This window comes from Pristiophorus japonicus, chromosome 1, assembly GCF_044704955.1.
Source record: "Pristiophorus japonicus isolate sPriJap1 chromosome 1, sPriJap1.hap1, whole genome shotgun sequence".
NCBI classification, from domain to species: Eukaryota; Metazoa; Chordata; class Chondrichthyes; family Pristiophoridae; genus Pristiophorus; species Pristiophorus japonicus.
Window position 1 is genome coordinate 473,061,867 of NC_091977.1, and position 23,025 is coordinate 473,084,891.

A 23,025-nucleotide genomic window follows, 5' to 3' on the forward strand; every position below is an offset into this window, starting at 1 on the left:
CCACTCCAGGGACTTGAGCGCCTAAATCTAGGCTGACACTCCAGTGCTGCACTGTCAGAGTTGCCATCTTACGGATGAGAGGTTAAACCGAGGCCCCGTCTGCTCTCTCAAGTGGATGTAAAAGATCCCATGGCACTATTTCGAAGAAGAGCAGGGGAGTTATACCTGGTGTCCCGGTTAATATTTATCCTCAATCAACATGACAAAATAGATTATCTGGTCATTATCACATTGCTGTCCCACATTAACAACTGTGACTGCACTCCGAAATGTACTTTATTGGCTGTAAAGCACTTTGAGACATCCGTTGGTTGCGAAAGGTGCTATATCACACACACACACACGTCTTTCTTTGATCTTCATTGGCACCAAACACTTCCAAGAATCAAACTGTGCTTACTCACTTTGCAGAGCTATTAATTATAGAAAAAAAACTCCTGCCCACTGCATTTCAAGGCTGAACTTCACACTCTGCTGCCTTTTCAGTTTTTTTTGCAGCTGTTGAATCACTCAGAACTTTTTGAAAAAGATTTCTGAAATTTTTAAATTCCAAAGTTTTAAATACATACTTACCAATAACAAATTCATGCATTGAACCATATTTTAATACCTACCATAGTTTTTAAATTTTGACTGGATTTAAAGAAAAAAATTTCCCCACAGTTCAACAGAGCTTTGAATGGCATCTGTGCATATAGTTTGCAGAATTTCCCAGCAATCTCTACATCAACCTTTAAGGATTTGAAACCTTTTATTCTTTTTCCCCAAAATCCGTTGAAATAAAATGACGAGTGAATTATCAAAAACTTTATTCCAGCAAGCTGATGACATTTATATATTAACATTTGCTATATAAATTTATTACCATTTGCTAAGAATTCCTCACAGACAGAAGTCTTGATTGTGGTGTTTATTGCTACAAAACAAAAAAAGTGTATTTAGAAGACTTTTAGTTATTTGCCTCTTTATTTGTTTAAAATTCAGTTAAAAATCTCAACCGTTTTGAAGTGGAATTTTATATCCAAAAACTTGAAACTTCGTAAACCTTTTGATCATTTTATGAGGCAACTTTTGTTTATTTATGGACATTTAAATTTATTAACGATGGTATGAGTCAGCAAACTCATTATTAGTGCACTAAAGGGAAAATTTCCACCCCAACGCTCATGACATGAACCAGGAGAATGTATCAAGAAATTGTATACCCTGAGCCAATGATTTTCCATCCTGATGGTCCAAAAAGGTAGAAAACTGCTATCTTCAGTTCTGCCAGATTCTAGCTATCTCCCCAATTTCCTCAGTCTTGCTCGATTTCAGGCCCTCCTCCTCTGACTTTGTCCATCCATTCCCAGCTCCCAGGACTCCTCTGCTCAGTGCTCACAAACATTTAGATCTCCCTTCCCAAATCTCCCATGACTCATTTCCCAATAATGCCAGATTCTAGGACCTTCCCACTGTTCCTAGAACTTCCCTCTCCAGTGTCCCAAAGATTTCATTCCCAGTAATCCCTCCAATGCTGTCAAACCTTGAAATCCCACTTCCTAATTCTCACAAATCCCTGAATCTCCCCCTGCAGTGTTCCAATGCCCTCCCTCCCTCCCAGTACCCCCAGGTTCTGGCAAACCCTCAAAGTATTCATAGACTCAGACACATCCCAGTATGGCCAGCATTCTTCCCAGTGCCACCCCAATTATTCTTGGTAATACTATTTAGCATAACACTTCTGTTCCTATGGGACACCCAATTCACCTCAAGCAATGCTACAGGAGATCAGTTAGTAGTTAAAAAAAAATCTTTTGTACTTTATTAAATTGTTAAAGTGTAAGTTATATTGTTTTAGTTTATTATTCTGTGCTTAGCTTGAAAAACTGGAGGTTTCTGCTGGTCCATTTACAAGTCTAACATATAGAAAAAATAAATTCAAAATCATTCCGAAGCAAGATAGCAGGGTCAATAAATAGGATTTCTTTCCATATTAGGTGGAAGAAAAATAATAATTCTAGCATGGCTTCATGATTGTAACTTGGCTACAAAAGCAAGTTGTAATTTTGTATTAAAAAAATGATTGACTGGTTCATCATTATTTTCTAACAGATAATCAGATACTAATTATGCAATGTTATACAAGTTTACTTTCTGAAAGGTATTTTCTTATCCATTAGTCAAGTGCGTATAAATGAGGGGCAAAACTTTATGTTGCTTGTGATTTATTTTTAAATCTACATAATTACATGACAGAAGTAATCAGAAAATTAGTTTTACACTATTAATTCAGCACACAAGGAAAAAAAATTGCTTTTCGGCAGTTTTACAGTGCAATTTATTTTTTCAAGAAGGGAATCCGTTATTCTTGCTGCTGCCAAAGGCCAATAACAATAGAATATATTTAAAATTTGCATGGCTAGATATTAACAGGGAATCAAATACCAAGTCAAGAATTCAACCAGAAAATCACTTCTTATTCCATTCTTCTTTTTCCTTTCGTTCGCAAATAACTTCTTTAAGGTATGGTTCTAGGTAGTGTACATCCTGTAAAACCAAAACAAATCTGTTCTATCAGGCTACCAATTATAAGTGTAAAATCAATGTGTCGCATATCTAAATGCAGAAGCATTTACGTAAACAACTGTTATCTTTACCCTTTTAAGGGATCATAGGAGGAGGCCATTCGGCATGAGTCTGCGCCAGCACCTTCGAAGAGCAATTGAGCTAGTCCCACTTCTAAGAGAAGTAAAAGTAGGGGGAACATCGAGGCAATAGTGGCCATAATATAAAACGCTTTAAAGACAATAAATGAGAAGTATATATGTATGATGAAGACCAGGGTAATAGATTGGAGAAAAGTGGATTTTGAAGGGCTGAGAACAGAACTTGGGAAAACAAAACAGACAACAATATTGGCAAAAAATGATGTAGAACAGCAATGGGAAACATTTAAAATGGTGTTCAACAGAGACAAGGAAAAATATATACTGATTAAAAAAAAATCAAACTAAACACTAATGAGGCACCATGGATAATTAAGTCAGAAGGGGAAAATTGTGGGTCAGGAAAGAGGCATACATTAAGTACATAGACAGCAGGGAGTGCATGATAAGGGGGAATATGAAGAGATTAGGAGAGAAGTAAAAAAAAAACAATTAGTAAGGAAAAGAGGAACTATGAAATTAAATTATAATGGAACATAAAACAAAAAATAATGGAATCCCCACTAAAGGAGAAAATAGAAGAATATTTAGAAAACAAAATTATAATAATGGATAGTCAGCATGGATTTCAAAGGGGAAAGTCTTGCTTGACCAACCTTACTGAATTTTTTTTGAAGAGGTAACAGAGTAGACAAGCTTAATGAAGTAAATGTAATTCATCTCGATTTTTACAAGGCCTTCGATAAGGTACCACATAATAGACTAACAAACAAGGTCAAAGAGTGCAGAGTTAGGGGACAAGTAACAGAATGGCTGGCTAGTTGTCTTTAAGACAGAAAGCAGAGAGTAGGGGTAAAGGGTAGCTATTCACTGGCAGGTGGGTAGCGGTGTTCCACAAGGATCAGTGTTGGGACCACCGTTGTTCACAATTTATATCAACGATTTAGATTTTGAAATCAAAGACACAATTTCTAAATTTGCGTTTGACAAAAATTGGGGGGGGAGGGGGGGGGGGGGGGAGAAATAGTCAATACTGAGGAGGACATTAATAAACTTGCAGAATGGGCATATAATTGGCAAATGAATTTCAACACAGATAAATGTGAGGTATTACATTTAATAAAAGGTCACTTATTACCTGGAAGGTGAGAGTCTGGGTGGGGTAGAGGAGCAAAGGGATCTCGGAGTACAAATACACAAATCACTACAAGTAGCGACACAGGTTAATAAGACCATTAAAAAAAAGCAAACCAAGTACTAGGGTTTATTTCTAGGGGATAGAATTGAAAACAAATGAAGGGGGGTGGGAGGATTAAGGAAAGAGTAAATTTAAAAGCAGCAAGAGAAATGCCAAGGCTGTAGAGCAGAGTTTTGGGTAAAAATTAAGCAGAGTGGGCCAGGAAGGGACAGAGACACAAAGGTATTAGGGCATTACTGACTAAGGTGACATTAGGGAAAAAAATAGAAAAAGTCAAAGCTAAAGACACTATATCTGAATTCATGAAGCATTCGCAACAAAATAGATGAATTAATAGCGCAGATAGAAATTAATGTTTGATCCAATAGCCATTACGGAGATGTGGTTGCAAAGTGACCATGGTTGGGAACTAAATATTCCAGGATACTCAACTTTTAGAAGGGATAGGCAAAATGGAAAAACAGGAGGGGTAGCCCTGATAATAAAGGTTGGGATAAAGATAGTAGAGAGAAAGGATCTTAGCTTGGAAAATCAAGAAGTAGAATTAGTTTGGGTGGAGTTAGGAAACAAGGGGCAGAAAAAATTGGTGGGAGTCGTTTATAGGCCACCAAACTGTAGTGGTAAAGTAGGGCAGAGTATAAATCAGGAAATTAGAAGTGCATGTAACAAAGGTAATATAATAATCATGGGGACTTTAATCTCCATATAGATTGGGCAAACCAAATTTGTAGTAGTAGTGAGGACGAATTCATGGTTTGTATGCAAGATTGTTTTCTAGATCAGTATTTTGACGAACCAACTAGAGACAGGCTATTTTAGATCTAGTATTGTGCAATGAGAAAGAGTTAATAAAAACATTGTCGTAAAGGGGCCCTTAGGGAAGAGTGACCATAATATGATAAAATTTTGCATTATGTTTGACAGGGATTTAGTCAAATCCAAAACTAGGGTCTTAAATCTAAATAAAGGAAACTACGTAGGTATGAGGAGAGAGTTGGGAATCTAAGGTAGATTGGGAAACTACATTAAAAAGGTACAATTTAAAGAATTAATACATAATTTACAACAAACATACATTCCTTTAAAACCCCAAAACAGCACAGGAAAAGTGATCCAACCATGGCTAACAAGAAAAGTTAAACATAGAAAATAGGTGCAGGAGTAGGCCATTCGGCCCTTCGAGCCTGCACCACCATTCAATAAGATCATGGTTGATCATTCCCTCAGTACCCCTTTCCCGCTTTCTCTCCATACCCCTTGATCCCTTTACCGTAAAGGCCATATCTAACTCCCTCTTGAATATATCCAATGAACTGGCATCAACAACTCTCTGCGGTAGGGAATTCCACAGGTTAACAACTCTGAGTGAAGAAGTTTCTCCTCATCTCAGTCCTAAATGGCTTACCCCTTATCCTTAGATAATGTCCCTGGTTCTGGACTACCCAAACATCGGGAACATTCTTCCTGCATCTAACCTATCCAGTCCCGTCAGAATTTTATATGTGTCTATGAGATCCCCTCTCATCCTTCTAAACTCCAGTGAATACAGACCCAGTCGATCCAATCTCTCCTCATATGTCAGTCCTGCCATCCCGGGAATCAGTCTGGTGAACTTTCGCTGCAATCCCTCAATAGTAAGAACGTCCTTCCTCAGATTAGGAGACCAAAACTGAACACAATATTCTAGGTGAGGCCTCACTAAGGCCCTGTACAACTGCAGTAAGACCTCCCTGCTCCTATACTCAAATCCCCTAGCTATGAAGGCCAACATACCATTTGCCTTCTTCACCACCTGCTGTATCTGCATGCCAACTTCCAATGACTGATGTACCATGACACCCAAGTCTCGTTGCACCCCCCCTTTTCCTAATATTCCGCCATTCAGATAATATTCTGCCTTCATGTTTTTGCCCCCAAAGTGGATAACCTCATATTTATCCACATTATACTGCATCTGCCACACGTTTGCCCACTCACTTAACCTGTCCTAGTCACCCTGCAGCCTTTTAGTGTCCTCCTCACAGCTCACACAGCTTAGTGTCATCTGCAAACTTGGAGATATTACACTTAATTCCCTCATCCAAATCATTAAAGTATATTATAAATAGCTGGGGTCCCAGCACTGAGCCCTGCAGCACCCCACTAGTCACTGCTTGCATTCTGAAAAGGACCCGTTTATCCCGACTCTCTGCTTCCTGTCTGCCAATCAGTTCTCTATCCACGTCAGTACACTACCCCCAATACCATGTGCTTTAATTTTGCACACCAATCTCTTGTGTGGGACCTTGTCAAAAGTCTTTTGAAAGTCCAAATACACCACATCCACTGGTTCTCCCTTGTCCACTCTACCAGTTACATCCTCAAAAAATTCCAGAAGACTTGTCAAGCAGGATTTCCCTTTCATAAATCCATGCTGACTTGGACCGACCCAGTCACTACTTTCCAAATATATTACATCTTTAATAATCGATTCCAACATTTTCCCCACTACCGATGTCAGGTTAACCGGTCTATAATTACCCGTTTTCTCTCTTCCCCCCCCTTTCTTAAAAAGTGGTGTTACATTAGCTACCCTCCAGTCCATAGGAACTGATCCAGTGTCGATAGACTATTGGAAAATGATCACTAATGCATCCACTATTTCTAGGACTACTTCCTTAATTACTCTGGGATGCAGATCATCAGGCCCCGGGGATTTATCGGCCTTCAATCCCATCAATTTTCCAAACACAATTTCCCGTCTAATAAGGATTTCCTTCAGTTCCTCCTTCTCACTAGATCCTCGGTCCCCTAGTATTTTTGGTAGGTTATTTGTGTCTTCCTTCATGAAGACAGAACCAAAGTATTTTTTTTAACTGGTCTGCCATTTCTTTGTTCCCCATTATAAATTCACCTGAATCTGACTGCAAGGAACCTACATTTGTTTTCACTAATCTTTTTCTCTTCACATATCTATAGAAGCTTTTGCAGTATGTTTTTATGTTCCCAGCAAACTTCCTCATATACTCTATTTCTCCCCTCCCAATTAAACCCTTTGTCCTCCTCTGCTGTATTATAAAATTCTCCCAGTACTCAGGTTTGCTGCTTTTTCTGGCCAATTTATATGCCTCTTCCTCAAATTTAACACTATCCTTAATTTCCCTTGTTAGCCACAGTTGAGCCACCTTCCCCATTTTATTTTTACTCCAGACAAGGATGTACAATTGTTGAAGTTCATCCATGTGATCTTTAAATGTTTGCTATTGCCTATCCACTGTCAACCATCACTCGCCAGTCTATTCTAGCCAATTCACATCTCATACTATCGAAGTTACCTTTCTTTAAGTTCAGGATCCTAGTCTCTGAATTAACTGTGTCAATCTCCATCTTAATAAAGAATTCTACCATATTATGGTCACTCTTCCCCAAGGGGCCTCGCATAACAAGATTGCTAATTAGCCCATTCTCATTACATATCGCCCAGTCTAGGATGGCCAGCCCTCTCGTTGGTTGGTTGTAAAGATAGTATTCAATCAAGCAAGAGGCTTATAATGTTGCTAAAAAGAGCAGTAAGCCTGAGGATTGGGAGGATTTTAGAATTCAGCAAAGTCCAAGAAATTGATTAAAAAAAGAGAGAAAATAGAATGACAGTAAACTAGCGAGAGACATAAAAACAGACTGTAAAAGCTTCTACAGGTATGTAAAAAGGAAAAGATTAGCGAAAGTAAATGTGGGTCCCCTACAGGTTGAGACAGGAGAAATTATAATGGGGAATAAGGAAATGGCAGAGAAATTAAACAAATACTTTGTGTCTGTCTTCAGAAGACACGAAAAACCTCCTGGAAATAGGGGAGTATCAGGGGGTTTAGCAAGAATGGGGAACTGAAAGAAATTAGCATTAGTAAAAAAAAAATAGTACTGGAGAAATTAGTGCGATTGAAAGCCGATAATTCCCCTGGACCTGATGGCCCACATCCTAGGGTTTTGAAAGAGGTGGCTACAGAGATAGTGGATGCATTGGTTGTCATCTTCCAAAATTCCATAGATTCTAGAACGGTTCCTACAGATTGGAAGGTAATGTAACCCCGCTATTTAAGAAAGGAGGGAGAGAGAAAACGGGAAACTACAGACCAGTTAGCCTGACATCAGTAGTCAGGAAAATGCTAGAATCTATTAAGGACATGGTAACAGGACACTTAGAAAATAATAATAGGATTGGGCAGAGTCAACATAGATTTATGAAAGGGAAATCGTGTTAAGAGTTTTTTGAGATTGTAACTAGCAGAATAGATGAGGGGGGGGTGGGGGGGCAGTGGATGTGGTGTATTTGGATTTTCAGAAGGCATTCGATAAGTTGCCACATAGAGGTTATTGAACAGAATTAGGGCTCATGTGATTGGGGGTAATGTACTGGCATGGACTGAGAATTGGTTAACGAACAGAAAACAGAATAGGAATAAATGGGTCATTTTCCGGTTGGCCAGCTGCAACTAGTGGGGTGCCGCAAGAATCGGTGCTTGGGCCCCAGCTATTCACAATCTATACCAATGATTTAGATGAGGGGACCAAATGTAATATATCCAAGTTTGCTGATGATACAAAGCTAGGTGGGAATGTAAGTTGTGAGGAGGATGCAAAGAAACTTCATGGAGCTATAGACAGCTTAAGTGAGTGGGCAAGAACATGGCAAATGGAATATAATATGGAAAATGTAAAGTTATCCACTTTAGTAGGAAAAATAGAAAAGTAGAGTATTTTTTTGAATGGTGAGAGATTGGGAAATGTTGGTGTTCATGGGACCTGGGTGTCCTTGTACACGAATCACTGAAAGCTAACAACATGCAGGTACAGCAAGCAATTAAGAAAGCAAATGGTATGTTATACTCAAATCCTCTTGTGATAAGGCTAAGAGTAAAGACCTCTTACTGCAATTATGTAGGGCTCTGGCGAGACCGCACCTGGAGTATTGTGTACAGTTTTGGTCTCCTTACCTCAGGAAGAATATACTTGCCATGGAGGGAGTGCAACGAAGGTTCACCAGACTGATTCCTGGGATGGGGGGATTGTCCTATGAGGAGAGACTGAGTAGAGTAGGCCTATATTCTTTAGAGTTTAGAAGAATGAGACGTGATCTCATTGAAACATACAAAAATTTTTGGAGCTTGGTAGATAGATGCAGGGAGGATGTTTCCTCTGGCTGAGGAGTCGAGAATCGGGGGTTACATTCTCAGAATAAGGGTTCGGCCATTTAGGACGGAGATGAGAAATTTCTTCACTCAGGGTGATGAATCTTTGGAATTCTCTACCCCAGAGGGCTGTGAAGGCTCAGTCGTTGAATATATTCAAGACAGAGATAGATAGATTTTTGGATATTAAGGGAATTAAGGGATATGGGGATAGTGCAGAAAAGGGGAGTCGAGGTAGATCAGCCATGATCTTATTGAATAGCAGAGCAGGTTTGACGGGCCGAATGGCCTACTCCAGCTCCTAATTCTTATGTTCTTGTGAAAAGTAGGGAAGTTATGCTAAACCTGAAATAGAAGATAGGCAAATCAGCCTCTACTGTTCATGGGCACATCAAAACCGTCAAAAGCTTGAGACATTTTGGCAGATGCCTGGGTTAAAGTCAACTGTCCAGGAAGGAGGAGCAGCGAATAAAATCCTTATTGCATTAAATATTTCCCCACTTAGAGAAGTCAATACCAATGCTCAACTTACCTGCTCATATTTTGTCCACCTCTCCTTTGGAAGGATTTGATGCTTCATGCTCAAATCAAAAGCTCGTTTCATGCGGAATATTCTTTCATTGTACAGGTTTTCAGGCAACCTTCTCACAGCCTCTTTCACATCATTATCTTCGTATAGCGTATCATCCCGCATGAGTCCTGGAAACAAAAACAATACTTAAAGTACTTATCACATTCGTGGTAAATTCAGAAATGTATCTTCATGAATGTTACTTCTTTAAAACAAGAAAGCACCCAGTACTGAATCAGAATTTACATACAGGAACAGGAAGGATGAAAGCAGGCTATAAACAGAAATTGGATGTCAAATTTAAGGGTTGTGTTTTCTGGCTGGCATGATAGCTCTCCAGCAAATTATTTTACGTTGCAGATTTCGCTTTCCTTTAATTTTTTTTTGGGGGGGGGGGGGGGGATAAGGGAGGGTGGTGATTTAAAAAAAAATAATAGCACAGTGGCAGAAACCATATTAATCCGCAAAGGCTAAGCAAGAGACAGCAAACAGTTGCCATTGCTCTCAATGGTTGTTAGGAAGGATACTGACAGGTGCCTATGGTACAGTTATTTACTGGACGAGTAATCCAATGAACACAACTTCACATCCCACCATGGCAGTTTGGAATTTGATTTACATTTTTTTTTTTTTAATTTGCAGTGTGTACTATCTACAGGATGCAATGCAGCAGCTCACCAAGTCGTCTTAGTCAACACCTCCTAAACCTGCGACCAGAAGGAAGGGAGCAGGTGCATCACCTCCAAGTTCTCCTCCAAATAACACACCATCCTGATTTAGACATATAACGCCATCTCTTCATCGTCGCTGGGTCAAGATCTTGGAACTTACTACCTAACAGCATGGTGGGAGCACATTCACTATGTTGACTGCAGCGGTGCAAGAAAAAGGCTCACCATCACTTTCTCAAGGGCAACGAGAGAGAGGCAATAAATACTGCCCGTGCCAGCGATGCTTATACCCCGAGAATGAAAAAGAAAACAGAGTCGAGGAGAATAGAAGCATAAACTTACCATATTTGTTGAACCCTGCAGCATTATAGTACCACTTCTGTAATTTCTGAAACAAACTGCTTGTTGCTTTGACTATAGGAAGGAAAAAAAAATACAAAACACATTATCCTCCTACAGTACGAAAACTCCAAATTAGATGACCGAATTTTGGCAAAATGTTCCTTAGTCTTTGATTTAAGCTGAATGAACAGAGAAATACTCACTGGATGAAAATCACCAAGCTAGACCGCTTTATTTAACATGTGTCCTTGGGATTTGAGGAATACTGGCAGTTGGAGATTTGACATTTTTTCATGCAAATGATTTGGGAATGAGTTATGCTTAAGGCTTGTGTTTTAAAATAAAGTGAATTTAGGGGTCAGCCGTGGCTCAGTAGGTAACATAAAAACATAAAAAATAGGTGCAGGAGTAGGCCATTCGGCCCTTCGAGCCTGCACCACAGTTCAATATCATTGCTGATCACACAACTTCAGTACCCCATTCCTGCTTTCTCTCCATACCCCTTGATCCCTTTAGCCGTAAGCGCCACATCTAATTCCCTTTTGAACATATTTAACGAACTGACCTCAACAACTTTCTGTGGTAGAGAATTCCACAGGTTCACAATTCTCTGAGTGAAGAAGTTTCTCCTCATCACGGTCCTAAATGGCTTACCCTTTATCCTTACGACTGTGTCCCCTGGTTCTGGACTTCCCCAACATCGGGAACATTCTCCCTGCATCTAACCTGTCCAATCCCATCAGAATTTTATATGTTTCAAGGAGATCCCCTCTCATTCTTCGAAATTTCAGTGAATATAAGCCTAGTCGATCCAGTCTTTCTTCATATGTCAGTCCTGCCATCCCTGGAATCAGTCTGGTGAACCTTCGCTGCACTCCCTCAATAGCAAGAATGTCCTACCTCAGATTAGGAGACCAAAACTGAACACAATATTCCAGGTGAGGCCTCACCAAGGCCCTGTACAGCTGCAGTAAGGCCTCCCTACGCCTATACTCAAATCCCCTAGCTATGAAGGCCAACATGCAATTTGCTTTCCTTACTGCCTGCTGTACCTGCATGCCTACCTTCAATGACTGATGTACCACAATGCCCAGGTCTCGTTGCACCTCCTCTTTTACTAATCTGTCACCATTAAGATAATAATCTTCCTTCATGTTTTTGCCACCAAAGTGGATAACCTCACACTTATCCACATTATACTGCATCTGCCATGCATTTGCCCATTCACCTAACTTGTCCAAGTCCCTCTGCAGCCTCCTAGCATCCTCCTCGCAGCTCACACTGCCACCCAGCTTAATGTCATCTGCAAACTTGGAAATATTACATTCAATTCCTTCGTCTAAATCATTAATGTATATTGTAAATAGCTGGGATCCCAGCACTGAACCCTGCGGCACCCCACTAGTCACTGCCTGCCATTCTGAACAGGACCCGTTTATTCCCACTCTTTGCTTCCTGTCTGCCAACCAGTTCTCTATCCACGTCAATACATTACCCCCAATACATGTGCCTTAATTTTGCACACTAATCTCCTGTGTGGGACCTTGTCAAAAGCCTTTTGAAAGTCCAAATACACCACGGCCACTGGTTCTCCCTTATCCACTCTACTAGTTACATCCTCAAAAAATTCTAGAAGATTTGTCAAGCATGATTTCCCTTTCATAAATCCATGCTGACTTGGACCGATCCCGTCATTGCTTTTCAAATGCGCTGCTATTACATCTTTAATAATTGGTTCCAGCATTTTCCACACCAGCGATGTCAGGCTAACCGGTCTATAATTCTGTTTTCTCTCTCCCTCCTTTCTTAAAAAGTGGGGTTACATTAGCTACCCTCCAATCCATAGGAACTGAACCAGAGTCCATGGAATGTTGGAAAATGATCACCAATGCATCTACTATTTCTAGGGCCACTTCCTGAAGTACTCTGGGATACAGCCTATTCGGCCCTGGGGATTTATCGGGCTGCAGTCCCTTCAATTTCCCTAACACCATTTCCTGACTAATAAGGATTTCCCTCAGTACCCACTTCTCGCTAGATCCTCGGTCCCCTAGTATTTTCAGGAGGTTATTCGTATCTTCCTTAGTGAAGACAGAACCAAAGTATTTGTTCAATTAGTCTGCCATTTCCTTGTTCCCCATTATGAATTCACCTGATTCTGACTGCAAGGGACCTACATTAGTCTTCACTAATCTTTTTCTCTTCACTTATTTATAGAAGCTTTTGCAGTCAGTTTTTATGTTCCCTGAGAGCTTGCTCTCATACTCTATTTCCCTCCTCCTAATTAAACCCTTAGTCCTCCTCTGCTGAATTCTAAATTTCTCCCAGTCCTCAGGTTTGCTGCTTTTTTTGGCCAATTTATATGCCTCTTCCTTGGATTTACATTTTTGCCTAATTTCCCTCGTTAGCCACCTTCCCTTTTTTATTCTTACGCCACACAGGGATGTACAATTGTCGTAGTTCATCCATGTGATATTTAAATGTCTGCCATCCACCATCAACCCTTTAAGTATCATTCTCCAGTCTATTCTAGCCAATTCATGTCTCATACCATCTAAGTTTCCTTTCTTTAAGTTCAGGACCCTAGTCTCTGAATTAACTGTGTCACTCTCCATCTTAAAGAATTCTGCCATATTATGGTCACTCTTCCCCAAGGGGTCCCGCACGACCAGATTGCTAATTAATCCTCTCTCATTACACAAGACCCAATCTAGGATGGCCTGCTCTCTAGTTGGTTCCTCGACATACTGGTCTAGAAAACCATCCCTTATACACTCCAGGAAATCCTCCTCCATAGTATTGCTACCAGTTTGGTTAGCCCAATCAATATGCAGATTAAAGTCACCCATGATAACTGCTGTACCCTTATTGCATGCATCCCTAATTTCCTGTTGATGCCATCCCCAACCTCCCTACTACTGTTTGATGGTCTGTACACAACTCCCACCAATGTTTTCTGCCCTTTGGTGTTTCGCAGCTCTACCCATATCGATTCCACATCATCCACGCTAATGTCCTTCCATACTATTGCGTTAATCTCCTCTTTAACCAGTAACGCTATCCCACCTCCTTTTCCTTCCTGAATATTGAATACCTCTGAATGTTGAGTTCCCAGCCTTAGTTACCTTGGAGGCATGTCTCCGTAATACCAATTACATCATATCTATTAACTGCTATTTGCATAGTTAATTCATCCACCTTATTACAAATGCTCCTTGCATTGAGACTCAGAGCCTTCAGGTTTGGTTTTTAACACTCTTTGTCCTTTTAGAATTATGTTGTAACGTGGCCCTTTTTGATTTTTGCCCTTGATTTCTCTGTCCTCCACTCTTGCTTTTCTCCTTCCTACCTTTTGCTTCAGCCCCCTTTTTACTTGCCTCTGTCTCCCTGCATAGATTCCAATCCCCCTGTCATTTTAGTTTAAACCCTCCCCAACAGCACTAGCAAACACTTCGCCGAGGACATTGGTTCCAGTCCTGCCCAGGTGCAGACCGTCTGGTTTGTACTGGTTCCACCTCCCCCAGAACCAGTTCCAATGTCCAAGGAATTTGAATCCCTCCCCCTTGCACCATTCCTCAAGCCACGTATTCATCTGAGCTATCCTGCGATTCCTGCTCTGACTAGCACATGGCACTGGTAGCAATCCTGAGATTACTACCTTTGAGATCCTACTTTTTAATTTAACTCCTAGCTCCCTAAATTCAGCTTGTAGGACCTCATCCCGTTTTTTACCTATATCATTGGTACCTATATGTACCACGACAGCTGGCTGTTCACCCTCCCCCTCCAGAATGCGCTGCAGCCGCCCCGAGACATCCTTGACCCTTGCACCAGGGAGGCAACGTACCATACTGGAGTCGTGTTTGCGGCCACAGAAACGCCTATCTATTCCCCTATACAATAGAATCCCCTACCACTATAGCTCTCCTACTCTTTTTCCTACCCTCTTGTGTAGCAGAGCCACCCCTGGTGCCATGGATTTGGCTACTGCTGCCTTCCCCTGATGAGCCATCTCCCCCAATAGTACCCAAGGTGGTGTATCAATTTGGAGGGAGATGACCGCAGATAACACTCTTGCCTCGGAGTCAGAAAATTGTGGTTTTATGTTCCACTCCAGGGATTTGAGCACAAAATCCAGGCTGACACTCCAATGCTACATTGCTGGAGATGCTGTCTTTTGGATGCAATGTTAAACCGAGGACCGTTCTGCCCTCTCAGATGGACAGAAAAGATCCCATGGCACTATTTTGAAGAGGAGATGATGACTTCTCTCCGCTGTCCTGGCCAATATTTACCTCTCAACTAACACTATTAAAAAAAAATTATCTGGTCATTATCACACTGCTGTTTGTGGGAGCTTACTATGCGTAAATTGGCTGCCGCGTAACCTACTTTACAACAGCGACTGCACTTCTAAAGTACTTCATTAGCTGTAAAGCGCTTTGGGATGTCCCGAGGTTGTACAATGAGCTATATAAATGCAAGCATTACTTTCTTTCACAGGTTTAAAAAGCCACAGGCCACAGCTTCTAAGACAGAGAGGGTGTGAGGTGTTAACATTAGAGGTTGCCACAATGACCGAGGGCAGTAAGCAATTCTTTATATGTCTCATATGACCCAGCAAAACATTCACACCATTTATGATTTTATTCATGTGAGTCCAACATGAGGTGTCTACTGAGAATATACTCTTGGAGAAGGTATAATTGGTTTGGGTGAGGACCACTGATAAATTCATGAATGAGGGAATCATAGGCCTTAGGCCCTCCTCCTAGGAGGGAGGGAAGGATGAAGAGAAAAGAGACACAGGGCAGTCAAGTTTTAACCAGAAGACATAGGTGGCCAGTTACTGCAGTTAAGAGTTATCATGAATTTATCCATTAATAATAAATATTTAGTTATCCAAGAAAGTGGAGTCGAGGTCAAATATCGGCCATGATCTTATTGAATGGCAGAGCAGGCTCGAGGGGCCGTATAGACTACTTCTGCTCCTATTTCTTAGAATGAAAGGTACATAGGAACAGTTCGTAGGCCATTCAGCTCCTCAAGCCATTCAATCTGACCATGGTGGATCTGTACCTCAACTCTATTTACCTGGCTTTTCTCCATATCCCTCGCTACCCTTACCCAACGAGGATCTCAGGCTTGAAAATTTCAATTGACTCTGCATCCCAGCCTTTCCATTGAACCAGAGAATGATACAGCACAGAAAGAAGCCATTCGACTATCATGCCAGTGCCATGTCTTTGAAAGAGCTATTCAATTAGTCCCACTCCCCTACTCTTTCCCCAAAGCCCTGCAAATTTTCCCTCAAGTACTTATCCAATTCCATTTTGAAAGTTATTGAATCTGCATCTATGACGTTGTTTCTAAACCCAACCCCCAACCATGCGGTTTCAAGTGTCACTGTGACATCATCGATGATGGAATGAAGTGCTGAGTCATGAAGATTGTGGGTTCAAGTCCCATTCCAGGACTTGTGCGCAAAAATCTAGGCTGACATTCCAGTGCAGTACTGAGGGGGCACTGCACTGTCAGAGGAGCAGTCTTTCGGATAAGATGTTAAACCGAGGCCCCGTCTGCTCTCGCAGGTGGATGTAAAAGATCCCGTGGCACCATTTCGAAGAAGAGCAGGGGAGTTATCCCCGGTGCCCTTGCCAATATTTATCCCTCAATCAACATAACAAAAAAAAATTATCTGGTCATTATCACATTGCTGTTTGTAGGAGCTTGCTTGTGCACAAATTGGCTGTTGTGTTTCCTACATTACAACAGTGACTACACTTCAAAAAGTACTTCATTGGCTGTAAAACACTTTCGGACGTCTGGTGGTCGTGGGCAGTGCTATGTAAATGCAAGATTTTTTTAATGTCGTCAATAGGTATTCTGTGTTAAGATTGGACTTGTCTTTACAATCATGTTTAATTTAAGAACATAAGAAATAGGAGCAGGAGTAGGCCATTTGGTCCCTCGAGCCTGCTCCTCTATTTAATAAGATCATGACTGATCTGATCATGGACTCAGCTCCACTTCCCTGCCCGCTCCCCATAATCCTTTACTCCCTTATCACTCAAAAATCTGTCTATCTCCACCTTAAATATATTCAATGACCCAGCCTCCACAGCTCTCTGGAGCAGATAATTCAATAGATTTACAACCCTTAGAAGAAGTTTCTCCTCAACTCAGTTTTAAATGGGCGGCCCCTTATTCTAAGACTATGTCCCCTAGTTTTAGCTTCCCCTATGAGTGGAAATATCCTCTCTGCATCCACCTTGTTGAGCCCCCTCATTATCTTATAAGTTTCAATAAGATCACTTCTTATTCTTCTGAATTCCAATGAGTATAGGCCCAACCTACTCGACCTATCCTCACAAGTCAACCTCCTCATCTCCAGAATCAACCTAGTGAATCTTCTCTGAACAGCCTCCAATGCAAGTATATCCTTCCTTAAATACGGAAACCAAAACTGTATGCAGTACTCCAGGTGTGGCCTCACCAATACCCTGTACAGTTGTAGCAGGACTTCTCTGCTTTTATACTCTATCCCCCTTGCAATAAAGGCCAACATTCCATTTGCTTTCCTGATTTCTTGCTGTACCTGCATACTAACTTTTTGTGTTTCATGCACAAGGACCCCCAGGTCCCTCTGTATTGCAGCACTTTACAATTTTTCTCCATTTAAATTATAATTTGCTTTTCTATTATTCCTGCCAAAGTAGATAACCTCAAATTTTCCCACATTATACTCCATCTGCCAAATTTTTGCCCACTCACTTAGTCTGTCTATATCCCTTTACAGATTTTTGTGTGTCCTCTTCACAATTTGCTTTCCCACCCAGCTTTGTATCATCAGCAAGCTTGCCTACATTACACTCTGTCCCTTCATCCAAGTCATTAATATAGATTGTAAATAGTTGAGGCCCCAGCACCGATCCCTGCAGCACCCCACTACTCACTGTTTGCCAACTGGAAAATGACCCATTTATCCCAACTCTCTGTTTTCTGTTAGTTAACCAATCCTCTATCCATGCTAATATATTACCCCCAACCCCGTGAGCTCTTATCTTGTGCAGTAACCTCTTATGTGGCACCTTATCGAATGCCTTCTGGAAATCCAAATCCACCACATCCACTGGTTCCCCCTTATCCATCCTGCTCATTACATCCTCAAAGAACTCCAGCAAATTTGTCAAACATGATTTCCCTTTCATAAAACCATGCTGACTCTGCTTGATTCAATCATGCTTTTCTAAATGTCCCGCTACTGCTCCCTTAATAATGACTCCAGCATTTTCCCAACGATGATTTTACATGCACAGTATCAACAGAATAAGTTATAAAGTCTTAACTTTGAGGACCATGGGCATACGACATTGACTCAAACTTTTTCTGTCATTGGCAATGCTTTTGTCACTAGATGGTTGCACCCAGTGCCATGTGCTAGTGAGTATAGGAATAGGAGGGTAAGACAGGTAGGTTAATAAGTGGTTTGAGAATTGGCGCAGGAGGGAGCACTTGAGATTCCTGGGGCACCTGGACCAATTCTGGGGTAGGAGGGGCCTGTTCAAGGTGAATGGGTTGCACCTCAACAGAGCTGGGACCAATGTGTTTGTGGGAAGGCTAACTAATGCTGTAAGGGAAAGTTTAAATTAATCTGATGGGGGATGGGCACCAGAATGAAACACAAGGGGAGAAGAAACAAGGTGCACAGAGCACTGGGAGAGACAATTAGCACTAGAGTAAAGAATAGTTCAGAAATAGGAAGAATCAGAAAGGGGGCAAATGCAAGGCAGTCTAAGATTGCTTGAGTAAATGTTCATAGCATCGTAAATAAGATTGGTGAGCTGCAGACACATGTCACCACATGGGACTATAAAATATAGCAGCAATAACAGAGACCTGGCTCAAAAAAGGGGAGGATTGGGAAATTAATATTCCTCGCTATAAGGTATTCAGGAAAGATAAGGAAGGAATTAAGGGGTGGCCGTATTGATCAAATAAACTATTATAGCACTGGAGAGGATCATGTAGTTGAGGGGTCAAAGACAGAATATATTTGGTTAGAATTAAGGAATAGGAGCTATTACGCTACTGGGTGTACACTATAGAGATAGAACAAATTTACAGGAAAATTACAGAAAGATGCAAGAACTACAGAGTAATGATAATGGGGGACTTCAATTATCCTAAAATAGACTGGGATAGAAACAGTGTAAAAGGCAAAGTGGATGAGAAATTCCTGAAATGTGTATGAGAACTTTCTTGATCAATGTGTTTCCAGTCTAACAAGGAAGGGAGCAATACTGGATCTCGTTCTGGGGAATGAAGTGGAGCATGTTGTTTCAGTGGGAGAGCATTTGGGGAACAGTGATCATAATATCAGGTTTAGAATAGCTATGGAAAAGGACAAAGAACAAATAAACATTAAAATACTTAACTTCAGTGAGTTGAAAAGGGATTTGGCCCAGGTGGTTTGAAATCAAAAGCTGGTGGGCAAAACAGTAATTCAATAATGGGAGGCCTCCAAAGAGATGATGATTTGGGTATACAGTAGACACATTCCCATGAGGGGGAAAAGAAAGGCATCCATAGCTAATTGGCATTTGGAAAAATGTGGGCTAATAAATGAAAGTCAGTACATATTTGTTAAAGGAAAATCATGTTTGACTAAATTGATTGAGTTCTTTGATGAAGTAATGTAGAGGGTTGATGAAGAAGGTAGTGTGGTTGATATGTTGATGGACTTTCAAAAGAGGTTTTACAAAGTACCACATAATAGGCTAGTTAGAAAATTTAAAGCCCATGGGATTAAAGGGACAGTGACAGCACAGATACAAAAATTAGCTAAGGAACAGAAAGTGGAGAGTAGTGGTGAACTGTTGTTTTCCAGACTAGACGGAGATATGCAGTGGTGTTTACCGTCGCTCTTTTTGATATATATTAATGAACTGAGCTTGGGTAGAATTTCAAAGTCTGCAGATCACACAAAACTCAGAAATGTAGTAAACAATGAGGGCTTTAGGATAAGCAGGCTGATTAAATTTAACACAAAAAGGTGTGAAGTGATACATTTTGGTTGGAAAAATGGGGAGAGGCAATACAAACTAAATGGTACAATTTTAAAGGGGGTGCAGGAACAGAGAGACCTGAAGTACATGTACACAAATCTTTGAAGATGGCAGGACAAATTGAGAAGGTAATTAAAAAAGCATATAGGATTTTTGCCTTTATTAACAGAGGCATTGAGTACAAAAGCAAGGAAGTTATGCTAAACCTTTATAAAACACCAGTTAGGCCCCAGCTGGAGTACTGCATTCTGTCCAATTCAGGCACCACACTTTAGGAAGGATATCCTCCTTCTTAGGCGGTCCCTCAAATCGAGGATGACTTGTTTTCACCAAAAAGGGATGACTTCACAGGTGTTTCAATGAAGGACCTGATATTCCAGGCCCCGAACTGCATGTTAAAGGGTGGAAAAAGCCTGTGCGTGGATTTTTTTTAACATGTGGTGGCCGTTGTACACCCAGCCACTACATGGGCTTGACAGAGCTAGGTCTTGGTCCAGTGGCAAGGATTAACCAAGACGACTGGAGAGTAGCTATGCTGCACGGACCTAGTGTGCACACAACGCAATGTGGGCTGGCCCGTGTTGTCCCTGGGCCCTCGCCTCTTCTGAGCCCCAATCATGTCGCTCTGCAATCTCTTGCCATTCCTTCACCCCAACCTCACCTCTCCTGCTGTACCTGCCCATTCTCCAAATGCAACCTGAATTATAGTAACGTCCAATCCAGTTGCTCTCTTCACAGTCTTCGCCCTCCCCAACCGGCTCGCACTGTATCCTTCAATGGTATGCTCCTTTTATGGCCCTGAACTGCCGCTAATGGTTCCTCGCAGGTCGGGGCCTCGCTGTGGGCCAGGTCGCACACCTCCGCTCCTTTTATGGTCCCACAGCGAGGCCCCGACCTGCGAGGAACCTCTACGCTATCAAACACTCCCCTGGCAGTTACAGCACGGGTTAGAGTAAAGCTCCCTCTACACAATCCCATCAAACATTTCCCTGGCAGTTACAGTGTAGAGGGAGCTTTACTCTGAAGGATATCAAAGCCTTAGAGGGGATGCAGAAAAGATTTACTCAAATAGTTCCGGAATGATAAGACTGGAGAAACTGGAGTTGTTCTCCTTAAAGCGGAGGTTAAGTGGAGATTTGATAGAGGTGTAAATAAAGAGACACTGCTTCCAGTGACAGAAGGGTTAATGACCAGAGGACACATCTTTAAGGCGATTGGAGAAGAACCAGAGATGACATGTGGATACTTTTTCTTTTTAAACACAGCAGGTTGTTGTGATCTGGAATGCACTGCCTGAAAGGGTGCTGGAAGCAGATTCAACAGAAACATTCAAAAAATAATTGGATAAATACTTGAAGAAGAAAACTTTGCAGAACTATGGGGTAAACAGGGAAATGGAACTAATTGGATAGTTCTACCAATAAGCGGGCACAGGCACCTCCTGTGCTGTATCATCCCACGATTCTTGTTCTGGATTCCGCTCAGGTCACCTTGAGCAGGAGAGGAGTTGTGTAAAAGCAACTTCTTCCTCTCCTCTCTACCGCTGGGTCTCAATGTCACAGAGCCGCAGGCCTCAAGGCGGCGGTGCAACAAACGCTCCTGCCTAGAGAGCGGTCACCGTGCCCGGGCTGGACCTCCAGGCTGCGGTCGCGGCTCCAATGCCCGGCGGCCCAGCCCGTCAGGGACAGCCCCTAAGGTCAAGGCCCACCATCATCGGCGGTGCGGCGCCCAGCCGCCCGCCCGCAGCACCAGCCGCACAGAACCGTTGCCGTTTTTACCGCGGCCGAACCCTCTCTCGCACCGCATCCCACTCACGCCGAGGCGGCGGCTACAAACCGACCTCTCGGGCCTCACCTGGAGCTCTCGCCGCCATCTTCGTAACCAGAGTGCAGCGCGGCACACGCACGCTCAGCCTGACAGCCCACAATATCCCGGGCAGGGCACGGCAGGGCAGGCACGCTCAGCGTGCGCGTGCAGGAGGTGCCCTGCAGGCATGCTCAGCGTGCGCGTGCATGAGGTAGTGTGGAGGCACGTTCTGCGAGCGTGTACCGGCGTACAGAAGTATTTCCCAACAAAATTTGACGCCCAGCTGCATAGCCACAGGTAATGTCTGTAAGCTTGTAATGTTTGTAGCGCCACACAGTGGATGTGGACGTATTGTGTACTGCAACTGCAGAGTTAATAATTAAACAGAACCAGGCAGATTCCGGAGGCTTCCAAGACAGCTGCCTGCCATGTATGAAGCTGTGTGCTGTGCACTGTGAATATATCACATTTGGCGATGAGATGGGATTTTCGGATGATTTAAAGCTTAAATTTTGTTGGGGAAGGATTCGGCCAGCCGACAGAGAGACTTTGGAAGTTTCTGTCTTTGGCAAAAAGCAACAAAATCCGAGGTAAAATATAGCACACGGTGTGAACAGCTAGAGATTAAAATGGCAGGTGTAATCGGACATTTGGGGGAATATAGACACGACCGGGAACGTTTTAAAGCATATGTGGATCGAGTAGAAATGTATTTCACTGCAAATAACATAATCGAAGTTCCAGACAATGCAGTCCAGAACTGGGCTGTGTTGGAACGTAAGAAAGCGATCTTCTTATCGGAGGCGGATCTGGCATTGTACGAAACCCTTGTAAATCTGCTTGTGCCTGGTGAGCCAAAGGACACAATGCTTAAAGAGATTTTAACGAAGCTGGCCCTGCACTATAACCCCAAACCGTTAGAAATTGCTGAAAGCTATCGTTTCTGGATTCGGAATCAAAAGGCTGATGAAAATATCAGTGATTACATCTTGGAATTAAAAAATCTATCGTGCACTGTAATTTTGGAAACTTTCAAAACCGAGCATTACTGGATCATTTTGTTTGTGGGGTCAAAAATGATGCGATCAGAAGGAAGTTATTGACGACGGATGACTTGAATTTTGAGATTGCTTGTCAGACAACGAGGTCTATGGGCATGGCCGAACAATATTCCTGAGAATTAAATAATAATTAAGGTCGTCAGTCAACCGAAGTAAATCACCTGCAGCTTCAAAGTAAAAGATGGTGGAGGACCAAAGTCTTAGAAACTGGAAATTCTAACAGAGCGTCGAAGTCGTGCTATAGGTGCCTGGGACAACACATCGCTCAAAGTTGTCCATACATGAAGGCAGAGTGTTTCTTCTGCAGGAAGACTGGGCATCTTGCGAAGGCATGCCGACTGAAGGGTTTAAAGCTTTTAAAGTTATGAGTCCAGCGTTCAAAGCTATGAGTAGAAATCCCAAGAGACTACATAGCATGGAAGAACAACAGGACGAGAAGATGTTAGAGTTACACGTCATCAGGAGCACGAGGTTAACGGACAGCGATTTAGAAAG

General features: G+C 42.0%; 1 protein-coding gene across 1 annotated transcript; it reads right to left on the bottom strand.

Moving 5' to 3' along the window:
• Positions 1-2,190: 2,190 nt before the first annotated feature.
• Positions 2,191-21,621, bottom strand: uqcrb (ubiquinol-cytochrome c reductase binding protein). Its single transcript, XM_070876438.1, has 4 exons — positions 21,518-21,621; positions 10,596-10,667; positions 9,544-9,710; positions 2,191-2,529 (listed from the first exon to the last, which is right to left on the bottom strand). The coding sequence occupies exons 1-4, from the start codon at positions 21,534-21,536 to the stop codon at positions 2,452-2,454; spliced, it is 336 nt and encodes a 111-aa protein (XP_070732539.1). The 5' UTR covers positions 21,537-21,621; the 3' UTR covers positions 2,191-2,451.
• Positions 21,622-23,025: the final 1,404 nt, after the last annotated feature.